This window comes from Ammospiza caudacuta, chromosome Z (genome assembly GCF_027887145.1).
Source record: "Ammospiza caudacuta isolate bAmmCau1 chromosome Z, bAmmCau1.pri, whole genome shotgun sequence".
In the NCBI taxonomy this organism is placed as follows: domain Eukaryota; kingdom Metazoa; phylum Chordata; class Aves; order Passeriformes; family Passerellidae; genus Ammospiza; species Ammospiza caudacuta.
The window spans coordinates 44,873,070-44,894,774 of NC_080632.1; the positions used below are offsets into that span (position 1 = coordinate 44,873,070).

Here is a 21,705-nt window from a genome sequence, read left to right on the forward strand (position 1 = left end):
ATGACTAAATAGGCAGAGTCATGAACACTACAACAATAGCCAGTAAGATTATCCTCAGTAAATGTCTGAGTGACTGCCAGACCCTGGGTGAGCTGACAAGGCTGAGGAGCCTTGCAGCACTCTCAGCAAGCATGGCATTTTGGTTAGCAGGGTCAGCAATGGAGATGACGACGAAAATCTCTAAAGGTGATGGTTGGTGAACTGCTTGTCAAGGGTCTGTTTGGTCTGATGTTTCTGAAGAATGCAGGTGTCTTTTTTCAGGTTTGCTATTGAAGGATGTAGGACTGGCTCCAGCATCAGCAGAAGTCAGGCCACAGTGAGGTCTGTGTAATCAAATTCTGCAGCTTGAGCCAAGAGGGTGCTGAGGAAGAGATGGCAAGAGTGAGAGGAGAGAGAGAGTCCACTACCAGCTACCTTCACTTTGGTAACTGCTATAGCAGGGCATGAGCAGATGAATAACAAAGGTTCTGTCTCTAGGACATGGGACAGCACAGTGGAGATACCTCTGCCAGGCATGGGGAAATGGCACTGCCTGACATTGCTGCTAAGGTCATGGTTTCCACTGCTTACCCCTGAAATCAAGATAGCAGGTCTTTAGAAAGCAGCCTTCTTGTTTCAACAATCTTTGTTCTTCCATGTGTGGTTTAAGTTTAAACAGTGTTTGGCATGAACACCAACCCTAGAGTCTGGTTGTAGCACTCAAAGACACTGAACCAGATCTGTCAGATGTGATTGGGAAGAACAAGGGCTCCACAGGGCACTGTGGCTTGAGGACCGTTCGTGTTCCAGTTCAGGTAGTGGTGTCACTCAAGTGTGCACATGGCACACATCTTATGCCAGCTGATGCACAGTTTCCCTTAGCATGAACTCATGGTGCCTCTTTGCTGAGCAATTAATTCTTTTTTCAAAGAGAGAGTTCTTCACAGTTTGTGAGGAAGTGAGCTCAAGACACACATCTCTACTTTGGTATCCAAGTATCCTAAATGAGTAGGCAGACACCTGCAGAAGGTGGTTCATCTTGCCTGGCAGCCGCTTTCCTCCCTCCCAGAGCACCCACCGTCCCCATGAGGAGCCGAAGCCATTGCACTAAAGTCAGAGATGCAAGGTCTTCGGCTCTTGGTGTTTCCGTGGAGTAGACAGCCCTCCACTGAGATCACACCCACACTGTTGCATAGCAGCCTCCTAGCTTCAGGAGGCTCACAGTGCTGGGAAATGGCGCCGTCTGGGCAGACAAAAGGGACAGGGCAAGGTGCAGGACCACAGCTTCTCAGCGAAGGTGGAGAGCTACGTGTCACACGCCAGCCAAGCTGTCAGTCCAAGCCCAAGGAGGTCGGTGATGTTCAGGAACTAGCTGACGACTCCGTCGATCATCGGGGGAAAGAATGTTACATACGGGATCATGCTTTAACTTTCCGAGTATCGGCAAACAGAGCTGATACTGTGATTAACTGCTCCCTCTTCTGTTTCCAACTGTTATTGCACACTCTTTAACAAACCAGCATGAAAGAATCCGGTTTCCGTGTGCTGTGCTTTATTTTGTAATTCCGCATTTCAAAATACACATACATTTCTGATGTAAGAGAAGAAGAAGGCCTTAACAAGTGATATTAAATATCCCTGCTAGGTTTGGGATCAGGGAAGCAGATTGCTGGGGAGATATAGGGCTCCTGGAGTGTAACTTTCAAAGCAGAATATTCTCACAATATCTTTCAATCTCCTTTGTTTTTTCTTTGATTTGAAACACTGCTAAAACCAAATCTTCAAAGCATAAGCTTATCTGAGCAAGAAGAGGTGTTCCTGTCTAAGTCTTTTAATCTCCAGATTTCTGGAATAGTATGACAAGCCAAAGTTTATTGTCAGTGATAGTTGATTTCTGTCTTTATTTCCAGATCATCTGAGCCCATGTGAAGCTTTCCATTGAGGAAATGTTGCTTCACCTGCAACTTCTGCTTTTGACTTAATGCATATTTACTATGGCCATTGTAGTTACAAATAACTTCGTGTTGCTGAGAGTGGTGGCTGAGGCTGCTTCACAAGAGTGGACTCAAGAAAAAAATGTACTTCTAAAGTAAGAAATCAATCTTTGAGCAAAAGCAGAGCTTGATATGCACCTAATTTTTGCCATCTATCCAATATAGGTTGGATATTAGGAAAAAGGTTTTTATGGAAAGGGTGATAAAGTACTGGAATGGTGGTGGAGTCACCGTCCCTGGATTTGTTTAAAAAAAGATGTGGCACTTGCTGCCATGGTTTAGTTGAGGTGTTAGGGCATGGGTTGTACTCAATGATCTTAAGAGACTGTTCCAACCTAGTGATTCTGTGATTCCTCACTGAGGAATTGTAGTACTCTTGCAAGATGCTGCAAGTCCTTGTCTGTTTGATATCACAGGCAGAAAGTGGGCTGGAATGCATTTCTTGAGCTGCAGCATATTGTGCCAGGTGAGTCAGGTACAACTGAGAGTGCTGGACCTGTCCCACTAGTGGGATTGCATCATTAGAGGAAATCAGAGCATCTGCCTTTCATTTTACTGCAGACTTTTCTTGACAGTAGCATGAAAAATGGGGAATGCCTGGGCTCAGTTGCCTGACGAAAAACATAATTTGTTATATCATTTAGGAACTTTCCACAGATCAGCAACATCTGTCATTTGTTTGAAAGTTCCATGAGTGGCATAATTTTGCATGGATAATCCCTACAATAAAAGACATCAGTGCCTCTTATTTTTCAATGACTACTGGAAGTTACAGCATGTGCAATTAATGAAGGTACCATAATTAGAGGGCTGTACAATTAAGGCAGCAGTCACTAATGATATAATACTAGTTTCTGACATACTTCTGTCAGAGTATGCCTCCAAGGAAGGAGTCTTAACAGCCTCCATTATTTGATATTGCTTCTTTTTATCTGAAAATAAGGATACTTTCACTTTTGTACCAAAAGGAAGATATTTAAATATCCAACTCAACACAATAGAAAGAGGACAGTAGCATAAACTTGCTCCTGCAAACCCACCAGCCTCTTATATTTGCCAATTACCAGAAGAAACCAGAATATTCTAGAACAAGAGAACCAGTAGGGATGGTGATATCATCAAGCTTTTTAATTCACTAATGGTGGTGCTTTGTGTCATCAAAAGTACACCTAAAACCTCATTTAACAACAGTCGCTGCATATGTGTCAGTGTATTGTCCTGCTTTCACTGGAAATAACAGAGTGACAATGAACTTTAAAAAAACCTTTAAATGAAGGCAAAAGAGTTAGTTTAGAAAAGATTTTCCATACAGGTAAAATCTAATGTCACACTAAAATCACTGCAAAAAAAAAAAAAAAAAAAAAAAAAAAAAAGGCAAAAAAATACTTGCAGGGAAAGTAAAAGTAAAAACTTTAAAATGTTGCGCATCATATTAGTCACTGACATTCTCCTTTTCATAGCTCAGGGACTCTTATATTTTCAAATGTCTGAAAAGCAAATAACAGAAATTCATATGAATCTGATTATGAAGGAATTTCTGTTCAGAGTGATATATGCTTCTTAGAAGGTACAATATTAATATTATTAAACTCTCAGGTATAACAGATATAGAAAACTTACTGCAATCACAGAGTTTGAATGCAACCTGTACAATGTCCTGTGATTCCGAAAGAGTTTAAACAGTGTTATGTCACTCTTTGAAGTAAAGAGAAGACATTTTGATAAAAGGTGTAATACTGTTCAGCATGGCAGGGAGGAGATGAGGAGGAGGCTGTGAATGTAACTTAAGCTTTTTTAAGGCTTTGTTATAGAAGTACTTGGGAAATAGAACAAGAGCAATAAAACATAACATCCTTTTAGAAGGCAATAGAGCAAAGGATTTGTGGATGACTGCTCTGTTTCCTACAGCAGACATGATGTCTTATTTTAATGGGACACAGGCAATGCACATTTCAGTGTAATTGCTTTGTAGGCATTCATCCTTCAAAACTCTTACTCACCCATTTTAACTCACTTTGGTGATTTTATTTCCCTCTTTTTCCAAATTTTGATTATATATTTCAACCATGATGTGTATTGATTGCGTAATAGTTCCGCAATCACCTGTGTTTGCTTTGTCGCTTCCAACATCTGTGTCTTTGGTTTTATGCACTGAAGGTGTTTGCTGAACCATTAATTTTTTTTTCCATTCATGCTAATTTTCTGCATCTAATGTAGCAGACTTGAATGTGAGCTAACTGATCACCTACAGAAAAGAGGCTTCCTGTAGCAGGATGATGGGAAATGATGCACAACCTTGTAAGAAACTCATGCTGCAGACTGAGATGCGATGAAGGCCACTAGAGCCAGGGGAGCCCTTTGCAAATGCAGGGGCTGAAATGCTTCAAGTATTATTCATGGGAGGTGCAGAAGCAAGGATAAAAACAGCAAAGAGAAGTGACAGAGGAATCAGAACAACAGTACCCAGCAAGTGCTGGCAAGGCTTGAGAATATGTTTGTGTGGTTTCCAGAGACACACAAGTGCAAGTGCATTCTGTGTCACCATGCTGGGCTTATACATAGCCTCTTGGCACCAGACATGCCAGGTGGCACAGGGCTGTGGTATGAGATTGGCAGTGTGTGGCCAGGGTGTGAGCCAGGAGACCAACAGGAAGCCCCGGGACCATCACATTGTTTGGCATGAAGGAGTTCCCTGACTGGCCAGGTACAGCTTGCATGAGGTATGGCTAGCATGTGGTACCTCCCAGGCTTTGGGAGCCAGGAGCTCCTGCTACTGTCCTGCAAAGGGAGGGATGGAGGCACAACAGAAGGGGTGGTGCATCTTGCTGGTACATTGGAGAGTATCTACACACTGTAGTGTATTATCAATTTCTCCTCCAAATGGAGAGAAAACATGCAGCCCCACATTCAAAGGTGTGACGAGGAAATTATGCCTGTTGACTTTCTCCGTTACTTCCACCATCTCAGCTGTTCTTGATTTTCACACGCATGCAAAATATCAATATTTATGGTGCTCATTAAACCAGGAACAACCAACTAATTTCCTTGTCTTTTAAAGACAATTAAATCAATTGTACATTAACTACCTCTGCCTCCAAATTTACATCAGCCTCTAATGCTCAAGCTGGCTTCTGCTGATACACGCATTGCACCTGTAGGGTTGGTCCAGCTTCTTTCCTAGTACTATCAGAAATTCACTTTTCTGGAGTAGATCCCTCAGAGCAACTGCAGCTCTAATAGCTGTAATAACATCCAGGGAGTACTGTAAGCACAATGAATAATTACTTCTTACCTTCTCTGTGCCGCTGTTCAATACACATAATTCTTGGACATTCCCAGTTACATACTTCTGCAGGCTGAGATGTCTTGCATATTTAGCTCTTTCTAACATAGAAGCTGTTTCTTTGCTGTTCTTATAATTCTGCTGTACTGTGAGGAAGATGAAGATGGGAAGACTGCCATGATGTTGAATAAATGGCCTTCCCTTGAGCTCAGTGGCATAAAAACACTTCTGTGATTTTGTGTTGCATTTCTTTCCTAGCCCTGTTTGTTTTCAGGTTCTTACTGAACCAACAAGTTCACTTGCAGTAACCTCAAGATCTCTCTCATTAATTCTTATAGCCAAATAAGAGCTTAAAAGGTACCCATGACACTTTGTGTTTAATATGTGTTGAATTTATCTGACATTATAACGCTTCATTTCATGAGGTTCTCTTGCATCCTTCACAGCAGAACTTTAGCTTGTATCAACAAAAAAAGTATCCATTCATTCTCCTTCCCCTTCTGAAATGATCAATGACCATATTGATTAGCACTGCCGCCAGAACATGTGCCTGTGAGACCCCATTGCTTGTTCTGCTCCCAATAATTTATTATTACCTATCTTCCAGTTAGACATCTCCTGTGTGATTCTTTTCATTGTATCCCATGGCAGCCTTAAGAGTGAGAAATGCTTTCTGGGAAAAATGTGGGCAGTAATCAGGGAGGTCAGTCATCACAAACTCCTTCAGGGAGTGCCAGCAGATTTGCATTGTGACTGTTCTTTACTTTTCCCTGGTGTACTGTGTTTAGTCGTGTTCCCACCCTTCTGGTTTTCAGGTGGGTCTCTACCTCTTTGTTCAACATGACAGCAGACCTGATGTTCACTGGCTCTCTGGGTAGCACTTGGCATAGCACCAGTCAGTTTTCCTTGCTGTGTTCCTGAGCCAGAGGCTCCCATTGTTCATCTGCCTCAAGTTCTAGAAGTCTAGGCTGGATTCCATCCTGTCCTGGCTTGTTACCTGTCTTGTTGAGGATCTGTCCTATCACATCTTCTACCTTCACTTCAACTGGGACAGATGCTTCAACATATCTCTTTCTCTATCCTCTGGGAACCTCTTCAAGCTCCACCACAGTGAAAACACGTGCAAAATATTTAGACTTTCAGCCAGGTCCTTACCTTTTTTTAAAGCCTTTTTTTTTTTAATATCCTCACCATCTACTGATTCTCGATGCCCTCTTGAGGTTTCTTGATCCCATTGCACTTGGACAAGAGTCTGTGGCTGTTTGCAGAATGCTCCGGTAAAGTTTCTGGTCAACATTACACTACTCTAGACTTTTCCTGCATTTACTCTTCAAAGAGGAGCATTAACCTTAAGTGCTTCTGAACTTTCTTTTTCCCTCTGCAGCTGATAAATTTGGGATGAGTTGTTAAGGGCCAATAGTGGAGTACAAAGCCTGACTTCAGCAAAGCATGAGCTTAAATTCCATTATTTAAACACTGACCTGTATTAAGTACTTAAATTCTCTGCAGAGTTTATAGCTTTACTAACAGGGCTGTGAGCAATGGTTATTTCTTTCCTCCATAATTTTTAATGATATTGCTTCTTGACTGGTGTGCTGTTGACAATGCTGACCCCTGTACTGGGCTTAAAGCAGTAGTGAAACATCTGTGTGTACCTTGGAGCAGACAGGAGGGGATTCCTCTTCCTTGGTTGCCACAGCTTTGGCATTTGTTGCTAGCTTGAGATCTGGAAGAAGCAGTTCTTCAGCAGGACACTAAGGGGCAGCTCCAGACCAAAGGAATATTCCTACTTTTTATATACACACAAATTAAGAGAACACTATATTTTCCTCATTTTTCTATATTGATTTAACATTAGTAGTGCCCAGAAAAACTGAATGATGTTGATCTGGAATGCTTTTTCTCCTGTTGCATTTTTACTACTTAGTTTGGCACTGGTGATGAAGAAGGTGTGAATTTATTTGCCAGTCATCTGTAAATGGGCCCACTTGAGCTCACAGGGTGGGTAGAGAAGATGGAAAAATGCAGTGATCTCTGCATCTGGAGTTATGATGGCCAGCCCACACACTATGGCATGGTCAAGCACGTGTAGCATTGCATGATTACATGGGGCAGGAGCCCTCACTGCTCAGAGATGCTCCTTGGCAACAGAAAGGTGCTCACACAAGACCCTGGAGTCCCATTCCCAAAGCAGCAGCTGCTGTATGAATTCTTGGAAACCAGGAAGGAGGAACTGAGACAGGAACGATTCAACAACCCACCTAAGACTATAGAAAATCTGTGTAAGATTTTGTTACCACTACAACTTACTAGGTGCCTTGCTCACCATCCTGGGACACAGGACCACTGCCTGCAAGGAGAGATCCCAATAATTATGAAACATAACCTGGACCTAGCTGCAAAACCGTTGCGGAAGGAACCAGACATTGGAGTGAATCAGACTGAAGACTGCTGCATGTTGGTATGGATTAGAAAAAACATGAGCCAGTCAGAGCCACCATATCTCCAAGGGATGGGTTTGCCCTACTGATCAGCAGATCTAATGCGAGGAGAAAGAGTATCCTGGCTTTGTTCAGATGGTGATGTATTGCCAAGCTGTAATGTGAGCTGCAACAGCCAGCTGGCACTGGGTGTGTGGTCTCTGATTACCAGGCTGCTCTGTAACAGGACCCTTTGCCACTACCTGGGCACAACTGGCTCAGATTCTCCATCTACACCAAGATATTTTACACTATTTTGGCATCCTTCCTGGGCGTAGATAGACGTTAAATTCATAAATTTCTTGGCTGATACACAGCTGGACAGATCTCTCTACTTCAGAGGCATAAGAGAAAGAATTGTAGCCAGAAATACTTCTAAACTCCAATTTAGGGTTAATGAAAGTTTTCTACATATTTTACATATTCATATACAGCACAGTGCATTCATATACAGTAGATGTTGCCTTCACAGGCTAATAATGGATGGTTGCTCACAGGGGTAGGAAATGGTGAACAATTTTCTATGAGGAGGAGAAGAATGCAGTATGTGGTAACTGAAGTCAGTACCTCAAATACTGACAATACCACAATTTCTGTGCTAAGTGGATATCACAAGAGGAATGACAACTATGGGAACAAGCAGGATTCAATGATCTTGACAGTTCAGTGAAAAAGTCACTTATGTATTTGGAAAAGAGGTGTGTAACTTGTTCAAAACAGGATTCAACCGAGAATATACGGACACACTTCAGTTAGGCAGCCCTTGAAGTGTAACCCATTAAAAAAGATACCTAGAGTAAATCACCAAATCTAGGTGGTAAAAGCTACTAGCAAGACATTTAACTGTTGTTTGCTGTTCTGTTGCCTATGGGATCACAGCAGTTTAAACAACTTTGAAGAGGTCAGCTGGAACCTACAGGGGAGGGAGACATTTCTTATGTAAATTAATAGATCAATAAGCCACCCAGATATGGCAACAAACCACCAATGAAGATGCTAACCCTCCTAAAATGCAAAAATGCTCGTTATAATTTAACAAGAACTTCTGACTCAAATGTAAGTCTCATAAACTCCTTAATCTATTTAATACACTCTAGTCTAATCTAGGCTCTAATCCAATATAGGATTTTTGTTGTGTAGTATAAATGTCCTTATGAACCTTGCAGTTTTGCCTCCCATTTCACCCTTTTCCCACTTTGGGACTACAACACTGATTCAAAATATGTGCATACCAAGAGCTGTGTGAGTTTGAGAAAAATAAATAATGACAGTATATGGGTGGGAGGCTGACTTGCCTTTCCCAGTGCAATAATTACTTTTGAGAAAATGTTCCCCACACACATTCTGGCAAATGTTGAAAGCCAAATGCCCTAAGCACAAGATTCTCACTCTTAAGCTGAGTAGTATTTTACTATGGCTTAGAGTGGCACTTTATCAACTGCTCTGGCTTAAAGGCAGCTTGTGTCATGTTGTCTAAAGATCAAGGAGAAATCCTGGTGAATAAGCCAAAGCTCGTTCCCAGTTGTGGAGGAAGAAGACTGCTGACCTATGTCAAAGACTGACTATTTTCAAACAAGTCAGAGCTCTGCTCATTTTTTGAGGAGCAGAGACCTCAAAAAGAGTAATAAGATTTTCTGCCTGTGATCTGACTGTCCCATCTCCAAGTGGGAGAGGAGGAACAGTACCATAGACCCTCCTAGCTGGGTGCGTGTTTATATTACCCTAACTAAAATAAGGGGAATCAGTCCTGCATGTTGGGTCCTTTTTCAGATTTACAGGGCAAGGAACAACCTTCCTTTCTCTCAACAGCCTCCAGTGAAATCATAAAATCACAGAAAACTTTGGTTTGGAAGGATCACCTTAAGGATCACCTGGTTCCAGCTAATCTGCAGTGTCCAGGGGCACCTTCCACTAGACCAGGTTTCCCAGAGCTCCATCCAGCCTGGCCTTGAAGACTCCCCGGCATGGGGCATCCACAACTTCCTTGGGCAACCTGTGCCAGTGCCTCACCACCCTCTCAGAAAAGAATGTGCTCCTTTTATCAAATGTAAACCAACTCTCTGTCCATTTGCTGCCATTACCTCTTGTCCTGTCACTACATGCTCTTTTACAAGCCCTTCTCCAGCCTTCTTATCAGCTCCCTTTGGCTACTGGAAGGCCACAATTAGATCACCCCAGTGCTTTCTCTTCTCCAGGCTGAATAACCTCAGGTCACTGAGCTTGTCCTCACATGACAGGTACCCCATCCCTCTGATGATCTTCTGGAAGTCACAGTGACTGACTCATTGAATAAGCCTAGGTCTATCACTTGCTTGAGAAAACATGGCATACACAATTCAGCCTTGTAGACTACTTGTGCTAGGCCAGGTGGAGACTCTGCCTCTTTGCCTTCTGACACTCACAAGCACTTCCACAGGGCGCTCTTTAATGTTGAAACACTCATTGGGAGAGTAGGTAAGGGTCAAGGACGTAACCTGAAAGGGACAGTGAAATATGGAAATAGATTGGGTGAGTCAGGGTAGACTGCTAGATAGATAGACTGCTTCCAAATTTATTTTTGAGTTTAAGTGAAGAGTCAAGACTATTTGAAGGTCATTTATAAGGTCAAAGTATTTGTGGTAGTGGTAGGTAGGTGCAAAAAGGGCCAGTGTTCACCACTGTACTTTGGGATGCTCAGACTGGATGTTAGGGCAGTCATCTTTCACAGGGAGATAGTGCAACACCTAAGCAGGTTACCCAAGAACTTGTGAAATCCTCATCCTTGGAGGTTTTTAATATTTACCTAACAAAACTGTGTCTGTCTAGTCTAATGCTGAAGATTATCCAGCTTTGAGCAGGCGGTGGAACTAAGCATCTCCAGTGGTTCTTTCCCACCAACACATTTGGCAGGCTCTGATGGACAAAGTTAAGGCATGAATGAGGAAGACACCATCCTTCACCATGTCTACAGGCAGTCCTACGTTCTCTGTCAGCCACATCTGATGCTGCTCCTGTGCTTAACCTGCTGGAAACCAGAGTTCAGGGTGAGAACTGATGGGAGAGTGGTGTTTGCTGACACAGTCAGGTCTTGGCCTGATGCTGAATTGCTTTACAGGCTGTGCTGAATTTAGTTATCTTCAGTGCCAACTGGTTATCATACTAAACCAGATTGTTCTGGGATGTTGGATGAGGAGTATGAAACAGTTTTGATTGATTGATTGATTGATTGATTGATTGATTATAATGAATTTTGAGTATACAGTGCTGGGATTTGCCTTCACCGAAGTTGTGAGACATCTGCTGTCACTGGAGCCACTGGCAGGATTTTGCTAGCCAGGGAGGAAAGGACTTGGTCACAGCAAACTGTGTGGACTCCTTGAAAAGCAAGCTCACTGCGGCTGCTCCCTGTGTATGTCACCCACTAATGGGTGGAAAAGAAGGTTCCTTGCACAATTAGCTGGAGTGAAAGTACCTGTAGAAAGAATCTGCGCATATTATATCACTGTATAAATTATTGAGCTGATGTTCTGGAGATAATAAAGGAAACCCTTTCTTTCTTCTGTCCTAAGGATGGCAACTCTGAAAGTTTACACCTGCTTCCTGGAAGTTGTACCTCCTGTAGGCTCTGCTTAGATAATTAATTTGCAATATTCATTAGCCAGAGGATCAGTGTAATAATGTATAGACAAACAGAGGGATTTCATGCTTATATATTGAGTCAGCTGTGGTTTTTCTTCTGGGCGTGGGTGAAGTTGCTGTTGAATAAATGGCAAAAACCCACATAAACCCAACAACAAAAAACAACCAAGTATTTTGATGTTTATCTGTATAATATTTCTGAGCAATAGTTATAATCATTAGTGAATCACAGGCAAGAGAGAACCATGTGGCTGTAGCTACATTAGGAGCTCCGTGCTTTTTCTTCTCATCTGCAGACACAGAGGATTCCCAGAACTGAGTGGGAGAGATATGCTGTGCCTGATATCACTCATCTTCTTCTCTCATATGCTCTATATGATCCAGCTAGATTGCAGTGTTTATAGGAGGACAGAAGCACAAGGACAACTCCTGCACAAAATCGCACCCATGAGCTTTCCCCAAATACAGAAGAGGTACGGAGAGCAGCTGTCCTCCTTCACTTTCCTCTGACTGCAGGAGAGATATGTTCCTCTTGTTCCTCTGGTTTCTACCTTAACCTTTTATAACATTTCCCTGTGTGCTGGCTTGCCCTTCCCCAGTGAGTACTCCTGGCCACAGGGATGGCAGTTGCAGGTGTATGCCCTGCACACAGGAGCCCCTAGCCAGAGGGGCCTGTGTATTTTGGAAATGAAACTTCACACATGGTCACTTCCCTTATCACTGGGATCCAGTATTTCTATGTGTTCCACCCCCTCTTCTTCCCTCCCTTTTCCCCCAGAGGCCCACACAAGACCCCCAGGTTGTGGAGTCTTGTCACAACAGCACAGGCAGAAGAAACACGTCTGAAGGCACAGGAGGCAGGCAGGGGTGTGGGCTGAGATATATAGTAGTAGTCAAAATTAGGAGTGCTTGGAGGATTTCAGAGCTAAAAACAATGCCCACCTAATTCTCTTTCCCTCTGGCTGGAATGAAAAAAAGAAGGAGCTGTAGCTCCACTGTTTGTCTGCACAGTTGTGCTTGCTGGACAAGTGTGTGCAGCTGGTACAAGGCTCTATTAAGGGAAACTAAACCCTCAAGCAAACTCACAAGCAGTTTTCTGTTTCGTGTGTCTGTTATAAAAACCCTGGTCATTTGTTATTTGGGGTGGTGCACCCTACCATGGTGAAGCTGTTTCCTGTATCCCTCAGCCATCCACAAGTTCCTGAAGTTTGGGCAGAAGACACTTATTGCCCTTCTGCGGCCAGGTCATTTATTCAGAGAAAGAATACTAGGCTGCAGTTTTTGTGCAGGACTGTAAAAATGAAGCCAGACTGTTGTTCAATGTACACTGCAATTCCAGGCACACTTTCCACTGATACTGGTTCCCTGATTTCCTCCTGGGGACTACAGCAAGAATTTCATTCATCAAGAGATAATATTTTAGATGTACGGAGATATCTGACAATTAAAGCAGATATCTCAAGGGATATGTGGCAATCTCACAGGCACAACTACCTCCAGGTACCCAGGCACCTTTGCACTCTGGCTGCCAGCTGAGGCAGTTCTACTGTAGAAATGCTGAGAGAGAGATTAGAAAATGTTCTTTTTAAAATGGTGGAAAGTTGTTTTATATCAACTTGGTGATTGTTAACATTTTGTAATTTTGACCTTCACGGCCCTGAATGGGCATATTTGTAAAAGGTCAATGATAAAAAGTATCCCATGTGTTCCAAATGCAGCCTTTACTCTGCCTGGTGAATATTTTAGTGACCTAGTTAGAGCAAGAGGGTTTTATTGAACAGAGTAGGCAAATGCAGAGGGAAACAGAAGACCTGTCATCCCTGTGACAATTATACGTCTGTCTCTATTTGTGTAATCCACCCTCTCAGCCTGATAACAAGAGCCTGTGCATGGGTTTTGAAAGGAAGGTGACCATCACCTTCTGTGATCTGGGTATTTTCTTGCGTACACCTCCGCTAGCCTGTAAAGCAGGTAAGTCTTAACCTCTGCATTATGGTATTGTTTAGGACTCCAGTCCTACTCTGAAGTGCATTCTGGCTTTTTAATCTTTCTCTGGGGCTCATTCAACATGTTTCACTTATTCTTGATTTCTACTTTCAGTTACTTTTGGAATCCACTACTTTGCAAGTAATTGCATTTCCATCTGGTTTTTTTATGTTGCTTCCCTGTGTATCTTCTTACTGCATGCTCAATGAAGCAAACCTTGGGGATGATCAGCTCACATCTGTTTACTGCAGGCAATTTATAGGAAAAAGGCTCAGCCCAAGCAAATATGACTGAATAAATTGACAGATGGTACTTATTACAAGTGATCTTCCTCTGACCACCTTTAAACTGGTGTGGAGCTTTCTGCGTAAATGCACTTTTACTTTCCCAGATGGAACTTTTTGAAGACATTTTCTTGAGAAAATTTTTAAATTATCAGGAAAGAAAGTATGCCTTCATTTTTCCTGTATTTTCAGGCATAGGCGCAAAAGTTTTCCTTTTACAGCAGCTTTATAAAATGGATACACAGTAGCTTGTTTTCTTAAATAAAAATCCTTTCTTTCCATTTACCTTTTTGAATCAATTGCTTATGAGTTCAGGACCATGGGGGTTTTTTTATTGCAGTCCATCCTTGCTCACACACAGCCAACAGGATAGATCAGCTGAAAGCCTGACTCTTAGCCTAACAATCTCTGTCTTCATCTGGCCCTCCTTCCCTTCCCAGAGACTGGCCTTTGGTTTGACTCCTGGGCAATGTCAGTGACCATATCTTTGCCCCACAGCTCTCCTGCTCGCTGCTATGACCACTCCACTGGAAGATGCAATGGACACCTTGATCAGGATTTTCCATCACTACTCGGGCAAAGAAGGAGACAGGAACAAGCTCAGTAAAGGAGAACTCAAGGAGCTCCTCACCAGTGAGCTCACTGACTTCCTTTCAGTAAGATGCAGCTTTTGAACCTCCTGGGTGTCATGAGTGGGTTAAGCAGCTATCCAAGTGCTTGGATAGGGATAGCACCTCCTTGTGCAAGGCCCATCCTGTCACAGTCTCTCAGATAACAGTTCTTTGTGGAGCTGTACAGAAGAATATGATGTCAAATGTCCCATTTGAGAAATACGTTTTCAGAGGGTGGTCAGTATCCTCCATGTACCACTGGCAGCAGAGAAGGGTACTGGTGCTCTGCAAACTCCACAGTGCTTTTGAGTGGGAGGGCTAGGCCTGCCTAGGAGCAGTAGCAAGATCAATGCTAAATAATGGTCAATTTGTTTGTTTGTTTGTTTGTTTGTTTGTTTTTAATAATAAGGCATAAATAAATCCATTGAAGACATAAATGCAGCAACCAGTTGTCATGAGACAGGAAAGTAGCTTGTGCACACTGGCCACACAGTACTGATCTTGTGTGTCCTGCAGAGAGGTGCTAAGGAAATCCTTTCAATGATAAGCTGCTGATAAGAATATCTCTTTGCATGTTTGTTGTGTTCTACATTACACAGCATAGATGCTTTTATGGAATCAAAGCTTTAAAAATAATGGTTTTATGTGTCCCCTTAATTATAAAAATTATTGTGAACCTTATCCCAGAAGGAGTTTCTTTACATTGCATTCATTTCCTTGAATTGGATTTTCTTTTAATCTTGGCTATTGATTTATTATTATGAGATTCAATGTTCTTGCTCCCACTGAATAGGATGGTTTTTTGCTGACCAGAGTTCTTCTGAATTTAGTGAATGGATATATAACCTGACAATTTATGAGTATTCTGTTGGAAATCTAAGTACTGTTTGTCAAGGGATGATACAAAGAAATGCACTTTACAGATCCACCTTGGCAAAAGAGATCCATGTTTAGTATCTCCTAAAATCTGTTTGACTCATTTCAGTCCTTATTAAGAACCTGTATACCTTTTTAAGGGCTGCACTCTCTTTAGTTTCTGATGTTGCAGTGACTAGAGATGTATTACTGTTCAGGTGCATATTTAATGCAGCCTTTTATTTAATAACACTAGCCTTGTAACATAGCAGTGGTGCCAGGCGTGTCAGAATTGCGCTTTCAAGACCTGCACAGCTAAGTCACTTTTCTTTCTCTCTAGGGCCAAAAGGACCCCCTCCTGGTCGATAAAATTATGAATGACCTGGACTCCAATAAGGACAATGAAGTGGATTTTAATGAATTTGTCATTCTGGTTGCTGCTTTGACAGTGGCATGTAATGATTTCTTTGAAGAACAGCTAAAGAAAGAGGAATTTTAAAAATCCTCAATGTAATCAATTTCCTGTCTGTAAATGCAAGCAAAGCACGCCTAGTTAGGTAACCCTCATTGGTGTTTAGTAAATGCAAACCATAATTCCTCCAACTGTTACTGCTCTAAGACATTTATGGAGTTAATCAGCAGCTGGTGTAAGCTGGACCACAGCCAGCTTACACTACTTGAGATGTGCAGTATTTCCAGTCTTTGCACTCCATGCATCTGTAACATGCCTTTATCAGTTGGCCAGGTCAAGGGCTTGGGGTGACAGATCATTTTGGCACGAGTTGAGACTTCCATTTCTTCAATGTCAGTGGAAAGTAAAAGGCATGGGAATGTTACTTATGTACTTTTTGCATGGAAAAATTTTGGAATGAGACACAACACCTGCAATTTAGTTTTCAGTCATATTATAATAATCTTATTTTGCAGCTCAAAACCAGCAGATTCTTTTTAGCTCAGTTCTGCTTATTCTAAAACCTTTGTTAGCTGCTGCTCCCCACACTCATATTTCAGATGTGGTCACAGCTGTCTCTTGCTGCTGGAGCATACAATACTGCTTGCCATTTTTATGGGTTCATTTCCTCCTGTCTCCAGCTTCAATTTTGTTCTGTTGGCATTGCTTCATCCCAGTAGTCAACCTCTTCACTTGGCATAAATGAATTTATTCATATCATAAATTATTCAAGTACATAGAAGATTTAGTCACCAAATTGCTTGGAGGGCTGATGGAAGGACTGGGTCTTTGGGGGAGATGTGTAAATGCCTTCTGCTTTGACTACTTTGGCATAGTTAAAAGGATGCCTTTTAGGACCACTTGTGGAAGATTTAATGATGAAATTCCAGGGTACAGCTTTGTAATGTGAGTCATCTTATGGAAAAATTATTATTTCATCTTACACTGATCCCCACCCTGTATGGAAGTAGGAGTTCCCTGAGCCCCACGGCCAGGCAAAGAGAGTAGGCAAACCCCTTCCAGTGTTAGCTTGCTCTTGGGTTGAGTTAAGAGTATTTACACACTCCTGTTTGAATTAAGCATACTTAAGCATCCTCAGTGGCAGGATATTGTGGCTTTTTTTCCTGCATGGAGAGCTCTTATATGCTTGTTATTTTGCTGGTAACCTCAAACTATAATAAAGGGCATCTGAATTAAATGAAGAATTTCTGTTTGTGTAAAACATTATTAAAAAACCACTCCCCAATAAAGATGTGCCCTGCTAGGCAATATTTGTGGAATTAGTTCACTTGTCTCTCCTTCCCAGGCATCCAAATATAATTTAGCAAAGTGTACCTTTGTATGAAATTACATATGATTAAGAATATGTAATTTCTTACTAGCAGGGGATTTTGCAGGGTGTAATAAATGTAACAGGGGGCAGACATCATCCTAAGAACAGGGCCACCACCAAATGGTGTTATCTTGGAAGAAAAGCAAACTTTGCAATGGTGACAGTGCCACAGCATGCTTTAACCCTTCAATGAAAAAGTTATGAAGGATTCACAAAATATCTTCTAGGCCAACAAGACAGAAAGTACAAAAGTAAAACTGGCAACAACTGGACAACTTTTTGATCCCTTTTATGTCATGCACTTCAATATCATTGCAAGTGTTGGACCAGGATGGCAAAAGTATCAGCCAGAAAATATAAGACCACTTTTATGGTTTCTCAGGGGCCCCAGAGAGTTGCTAGCCACTATGCCTTTCCCTGTTGTCCAAGGGTAAGTGAAAGAAGACCTGTTTAAATCTTCAACTCCAAGCTGAAAGAAGTACAGTTATCCCAGTAAAAACCACTTCCTTCTCTAAAAATATTGAACAAGAATCTTTCTGGAAAGAAGCTCCAGAAAGAAGCCCAACCCTGATGAACCCTTGTACATGTAGCAGCCCACGTGCATAGCAGCATTATGCTGGGTCACAGCTAGCAGCAGCAATTTGCCCTGGAGTCAGGCAGCAAGAGTCACTGCTGCAGTGCAGAGGGCCAGAGGAGCCATCTCATCAGCTGGACTTGCTAGGGATTGTGTGCATCCTAACTGCTCTGTGGAAGGGGCTGACTTGCAGATGAGCTGTGGGAGAGTCAGAGGAGAATGACTCAAATGATCTTTTTTCCAACAAATTTTCATAAAACCTCATAAATCACTGGTTTTAGCTTGTCTTGTTAGGTGTTTCTTTGTTGCTGTTTTAACTACAAGGACAAATGTTAAACTTTGTCTTTTCTGTCAGAAGAAACCTTTTTGTACAAAGATGGGAAACCAAGCAGAAAAGTAAGAAAATGCACAAAACACATTCAAAAGCTCAAACCCACAAAGCCTTCACACAATACGGGGCCCTGGGGTAAGACTAGCCATCCTATTCCTGGGCTACCTGTGGGCTGACCCACGGCACCCATGGCCCTCTCTCACTCCTCTCACACAGGAGCCAACTAACGTTCCATTAGAACATTAGTTGCTCCAGTAGACATCGCTTTTAAGAAAGATATATGAGGATCACCTGAAAGTTTTCAATTGCCTCTGAGCCAGAAAAAAACCTGTGAGCAATCCTCTATTCTGTAAGCACTCTTAAAGAAGGAAAACAGCATTGAAACCACTGCCACTGGCTATGCAAGAGGGTGCATACAAGGCCAACCTCACTATAAGCATGATGTCCTGCAGATGTGAACATTTTTGGGTCTTCACACTCTCTTTCAAACCTGAAGGCAGGATTTTTTTCTCATTGTTTACTGACATTTTCCTGCTGACTTCAAGTCTTTCTGTAGTTCATGGATCTAGGGAGTACTTCGAAGTTTTACATGCAGATCGAGCTTGCTGTGTGGCTTTCTCCAGAGTGCCGCAGCATTAGGAATGATGTCTAACTACAGACATTTTTTCCATTTGTTATATCAGGCTGTCTTAAAAACCTATAGAAAATTGAACACCAAAACATGGCCTAATATTTTTAAGTTACATCAAAACCCAATAAAAATAGAACGGTGCCAGACAAGATCTTTTCTCTATATTGTGAAATTGCTTTGCTTGACATCTAAAGAGCAGATTTGCAGAAGACAAATTCCATTATCTTGAAAGCCTCAGCCTCTGCCATTTGCTTTTATTTCAGTTCAAAAGAGATTTGAAGTGCCTGTGCAACTGGCAACACAAAGCTTGATGCATTACCTGCTGGTAAATTTATAACTTCTTCAGATTTGTTATCCAGCTCCCAATCCCAAAGAGCTGCACATGACACCACCATGAAGACAAGGAGTTTGTAATGGAGCTGTGCCTCCAAGCTGTGATTACCAGCTAGGTCCAGTAGGAGGGCACCACCTTTCAAAGGAAGGTGTGGAAGTGCAGTAGGAGAATAATCCCAAGGATCATGGAAGTCGTCAAATGCAATGAGATAACAGTCTTCCACAACACTTTTCTCCCTGTGAAGATGAGATACAAAGTTGCCTGGCATTGTGAGAAGGGAAAAAGAAGTGACCCCAGGAGACCCCAGCAGAACAGATGATGTTTCCAGTAGCTAGCAATGTTATTAATTGCTGTCCACCAATGTAGCAGTGCAGGTCCACCACAGGTTCCTCAGCCACCCAAAGCAGACCCCTTTGCAGGCTCCATGCTAGAGCATAAAGCAGGCAGGGCCAGGAGAAAAAACTCTCAGGGACATCCTAGAGTCCATCATATGACCTCAACAGCACACATAACAGATCCAGTTCCTCTCTGATCACAGCCTTGAAAATGTTGGGTAAAAGGTCGCACACAAAACTTGTATCTGAAATCAGATTAATCTATATAAAGGTTTTTGACTGGCAGGAAGATTTAGATTTAGATTAAGATTTATACTGTGGCGTGACATCATGTGCATGTCTAATAAGGGCTTTGATTGACAGGCCATCAATTATTGCATGTGCCTTTAGGGATAATTACATCTGTTGAATAGCACTGTATTATTTGAAGAAAAAAGGGGTAATATTTTTGATTTGATCTTTCTTCTGCCACATGATATGGCATGAGAGAGAATGTTTAATTTATGATCTGGAAATCCATTTTCTAAATTAATTGTGTCCACATCCTTTCCTTTGAGTTGGAGGATGGTGGGCTATAGAGCGGGCAGCCATCAAAGAGAGCACATGAACGAACTTCAGCAAAAGTATTTTAAAAAAAAGAAACACCAAAAAACTTGTCATTTTTAAATACCAGCTCTCAGCCACCTGCTATCAGTTGTATATAAGGGGCAACTCCCAAGGAAGAGAACTGCAGCTGCATCCACTTATTTTGCCCTTGCAAGCAGATTCTCAGCTGATGTAAAATGACAGAGCCTATTGCACTCAGTGGCATAATTTTGCAGCAGCTGAGAACATGTGCTTGAGACTCTAAATTAGCCTTCAATGGAAAGTTGTGTTTCTGTAAGCTGGTTGGCTAAATAAGGACATGTCTATAAAACTGCAAATATTGCAACAAGACAGCAAAGAGGAGGACAGAAGAAGTAGCTGCTCAGAACCCAAGTCTTTGGGGGAAAATCAGTGGAAAATGTTCCTGTCACACATTTGCTTTAAATCCCAAGCTGCCCTCTCAAGTCCCTTTTGACTGCATGGGGTGCAGAGCAATCATTACAGTATAGCTTTCAAATATCTGTCAATGGACTCTGCCTTAAAACTCCACATATGGCTTTGATTTTACATTCTCAGTAGTTGCATGAACTCAGAAAAGCGCTACAAAATAAAGCACTACAGGAAAAAGATCTGTGTGTAGAACAAGTTATAAAGGGCAGAAAAGCAACTGAACCACCTGGAACCCTACTCCAGATTGTTTTCTTGGAGTAGAAAAATGGCGAGAAGTTGAGATTTCTGCAGAAAAATGTAAATTCCTCAGCTCTGGCTGGGGACATCAAGGGGCAGTAGCAAACAGATCCCCATGGGTGAGTGATGTGTCTGGATGAGACACAGGGCTGGAGAGTTCCATCCCATTGCACTATTGATGCCTTCAGTAGATGAAAGCAAAACTGGTTTGCCCTTGCACTAATGACTGAATGCTGCAGTTTTAGGAAAAAACTATCTCTCAGAGGAGGAGGTTTTTTGGTCATTTTTGGTGCCCTAGGAGTAGTATTGCACGAAGGAGAATAGTTAATATTTGAAATGGAAAAGCCCATTCCTGCTCTTGAGCTAAAGATGCTCTGTAACATTGCCAGCAAAGGTGAAGTTGCCTTTAGACATCAGGAGGTGGAAAAATGCTGACCAGGTGAGCCAAGGTCCTTCAACATATGTGATTTCTATACTAACACAAGATATTCCTGTACTTTCACCTAAAAGCATTTGGAGCCTAACTGATCAAATTGGCACTGCCAACTGCACAGTACTGGGGATGACTGGTAAGGAATCACATACATGAAAAACAAAGGACTGCGCAGAGGGAGCAGTTGAAAGGATAAATATACTATTATGTTTGGTATGCTGACTTCTCTTATCTGACTCATACTGACTGCCTGAATTGTGTAACAGTTCACAGTGTTTCTGAAGTTGGGTCCATTACTGTGATGTCTAACACTACCAGAATTGTGTTGAATTACAGTTTTTTCTGGATGAGAATTATCCTCCTCAGGGAGAGTCGCTTCAGCTAAGAAATTCTTGTCCTTGGATAAAAAACCCAAAGCATCTTAAAATATCACTTAGGAAAGTAGTGCTTTTTCAAAGGTATTTCAGAGATTAAACAAATTTTGAAACACGATATGTGAAAATACAGGGATTTCTCAACATATCTGAGATAATATTCTGTGTAATAAACTGGCTCAGCATTGAAAACAAAGTGATAAATGTTCTAGTAGCCCCAAGCTGAACAGAAAATTTGGGAGAGAAGGAACAGGGTCTGTTGCTTTGGGGAGGATCACTGGGAGAAAGTTGCAGCTGTGGGAAAGGAGATCTAGAACAGGATGTGACCTGGGCCGTGAGGGTTACACTTCCAAACAAAGTCTAGATGCAGTAACTGTGCCATGTTTTGGAAAGCAGACTGTTCTTCTGCAGGGGCACTGGGACTGATGAGAGTAGCTGCTGCAGCTGGCAAAGGCAAATATGATGGGCTCAGAGAGGCTGCCTAGGGGCCATGCTGACACCTGTGTGCAGTTCTGGTGGTGAGGCCTTCTTGCAGCAACCCTTGAGG

General features: G+C 42.1%; 1 protein-coding gene across 1 annotated transcript; it reads left to right on the top strand.

The window, feature by feature from the left end:
- Positions 1 to 1,212: 1,212 nt before the first annotated feature.
- S100Z (S100 calcium binding protein Z) lies at positions 1,213 to 15,589 on the top strand. The gene is made up of 4 exons (XM_058824401.1): positions 1,213 to 1,416; positions 13,223 to 13,325; positions 14,123 to 14,280; positions 15,431 to 15,589. Exons 1-4 carry the CDS (start codon positions 1,213 to 1,215, stop codon positions 15,587 to 15,589), a joined length of 624 nt encoding a protein of 207 aa, XP_058680384.1.
- The last annotated feature ends 6,116 nt before the right edge of the window (positions 15,590 to 21,705 follow it).

Excerpts from the sequence above, each read along its gene's own strand:
- S100Z (XM_058824401.1), top strand. The coding sequence starts at position 1,213 with ATGGCGCCGTCTGGGCAGACAAAAGGGACAGGGCAAGGTGCAGGACCA. Across the intron at positions 1,417-13,222 it reads ATCATGCTTTAACTTTCCGA|CCTGATAACAAGAGCCTGTG; the intron begins GTATCGGCAAAC and ends CCACCCTCTCAG. Across the intron at positions 13,326-14,122 it reads TCCGCTAGCCTGTAAAGCAG|CTCTCCTGCTCGCTGCTATG; the intron begins GTAAGTCTTAAC and ends TTTGCCCCACAG.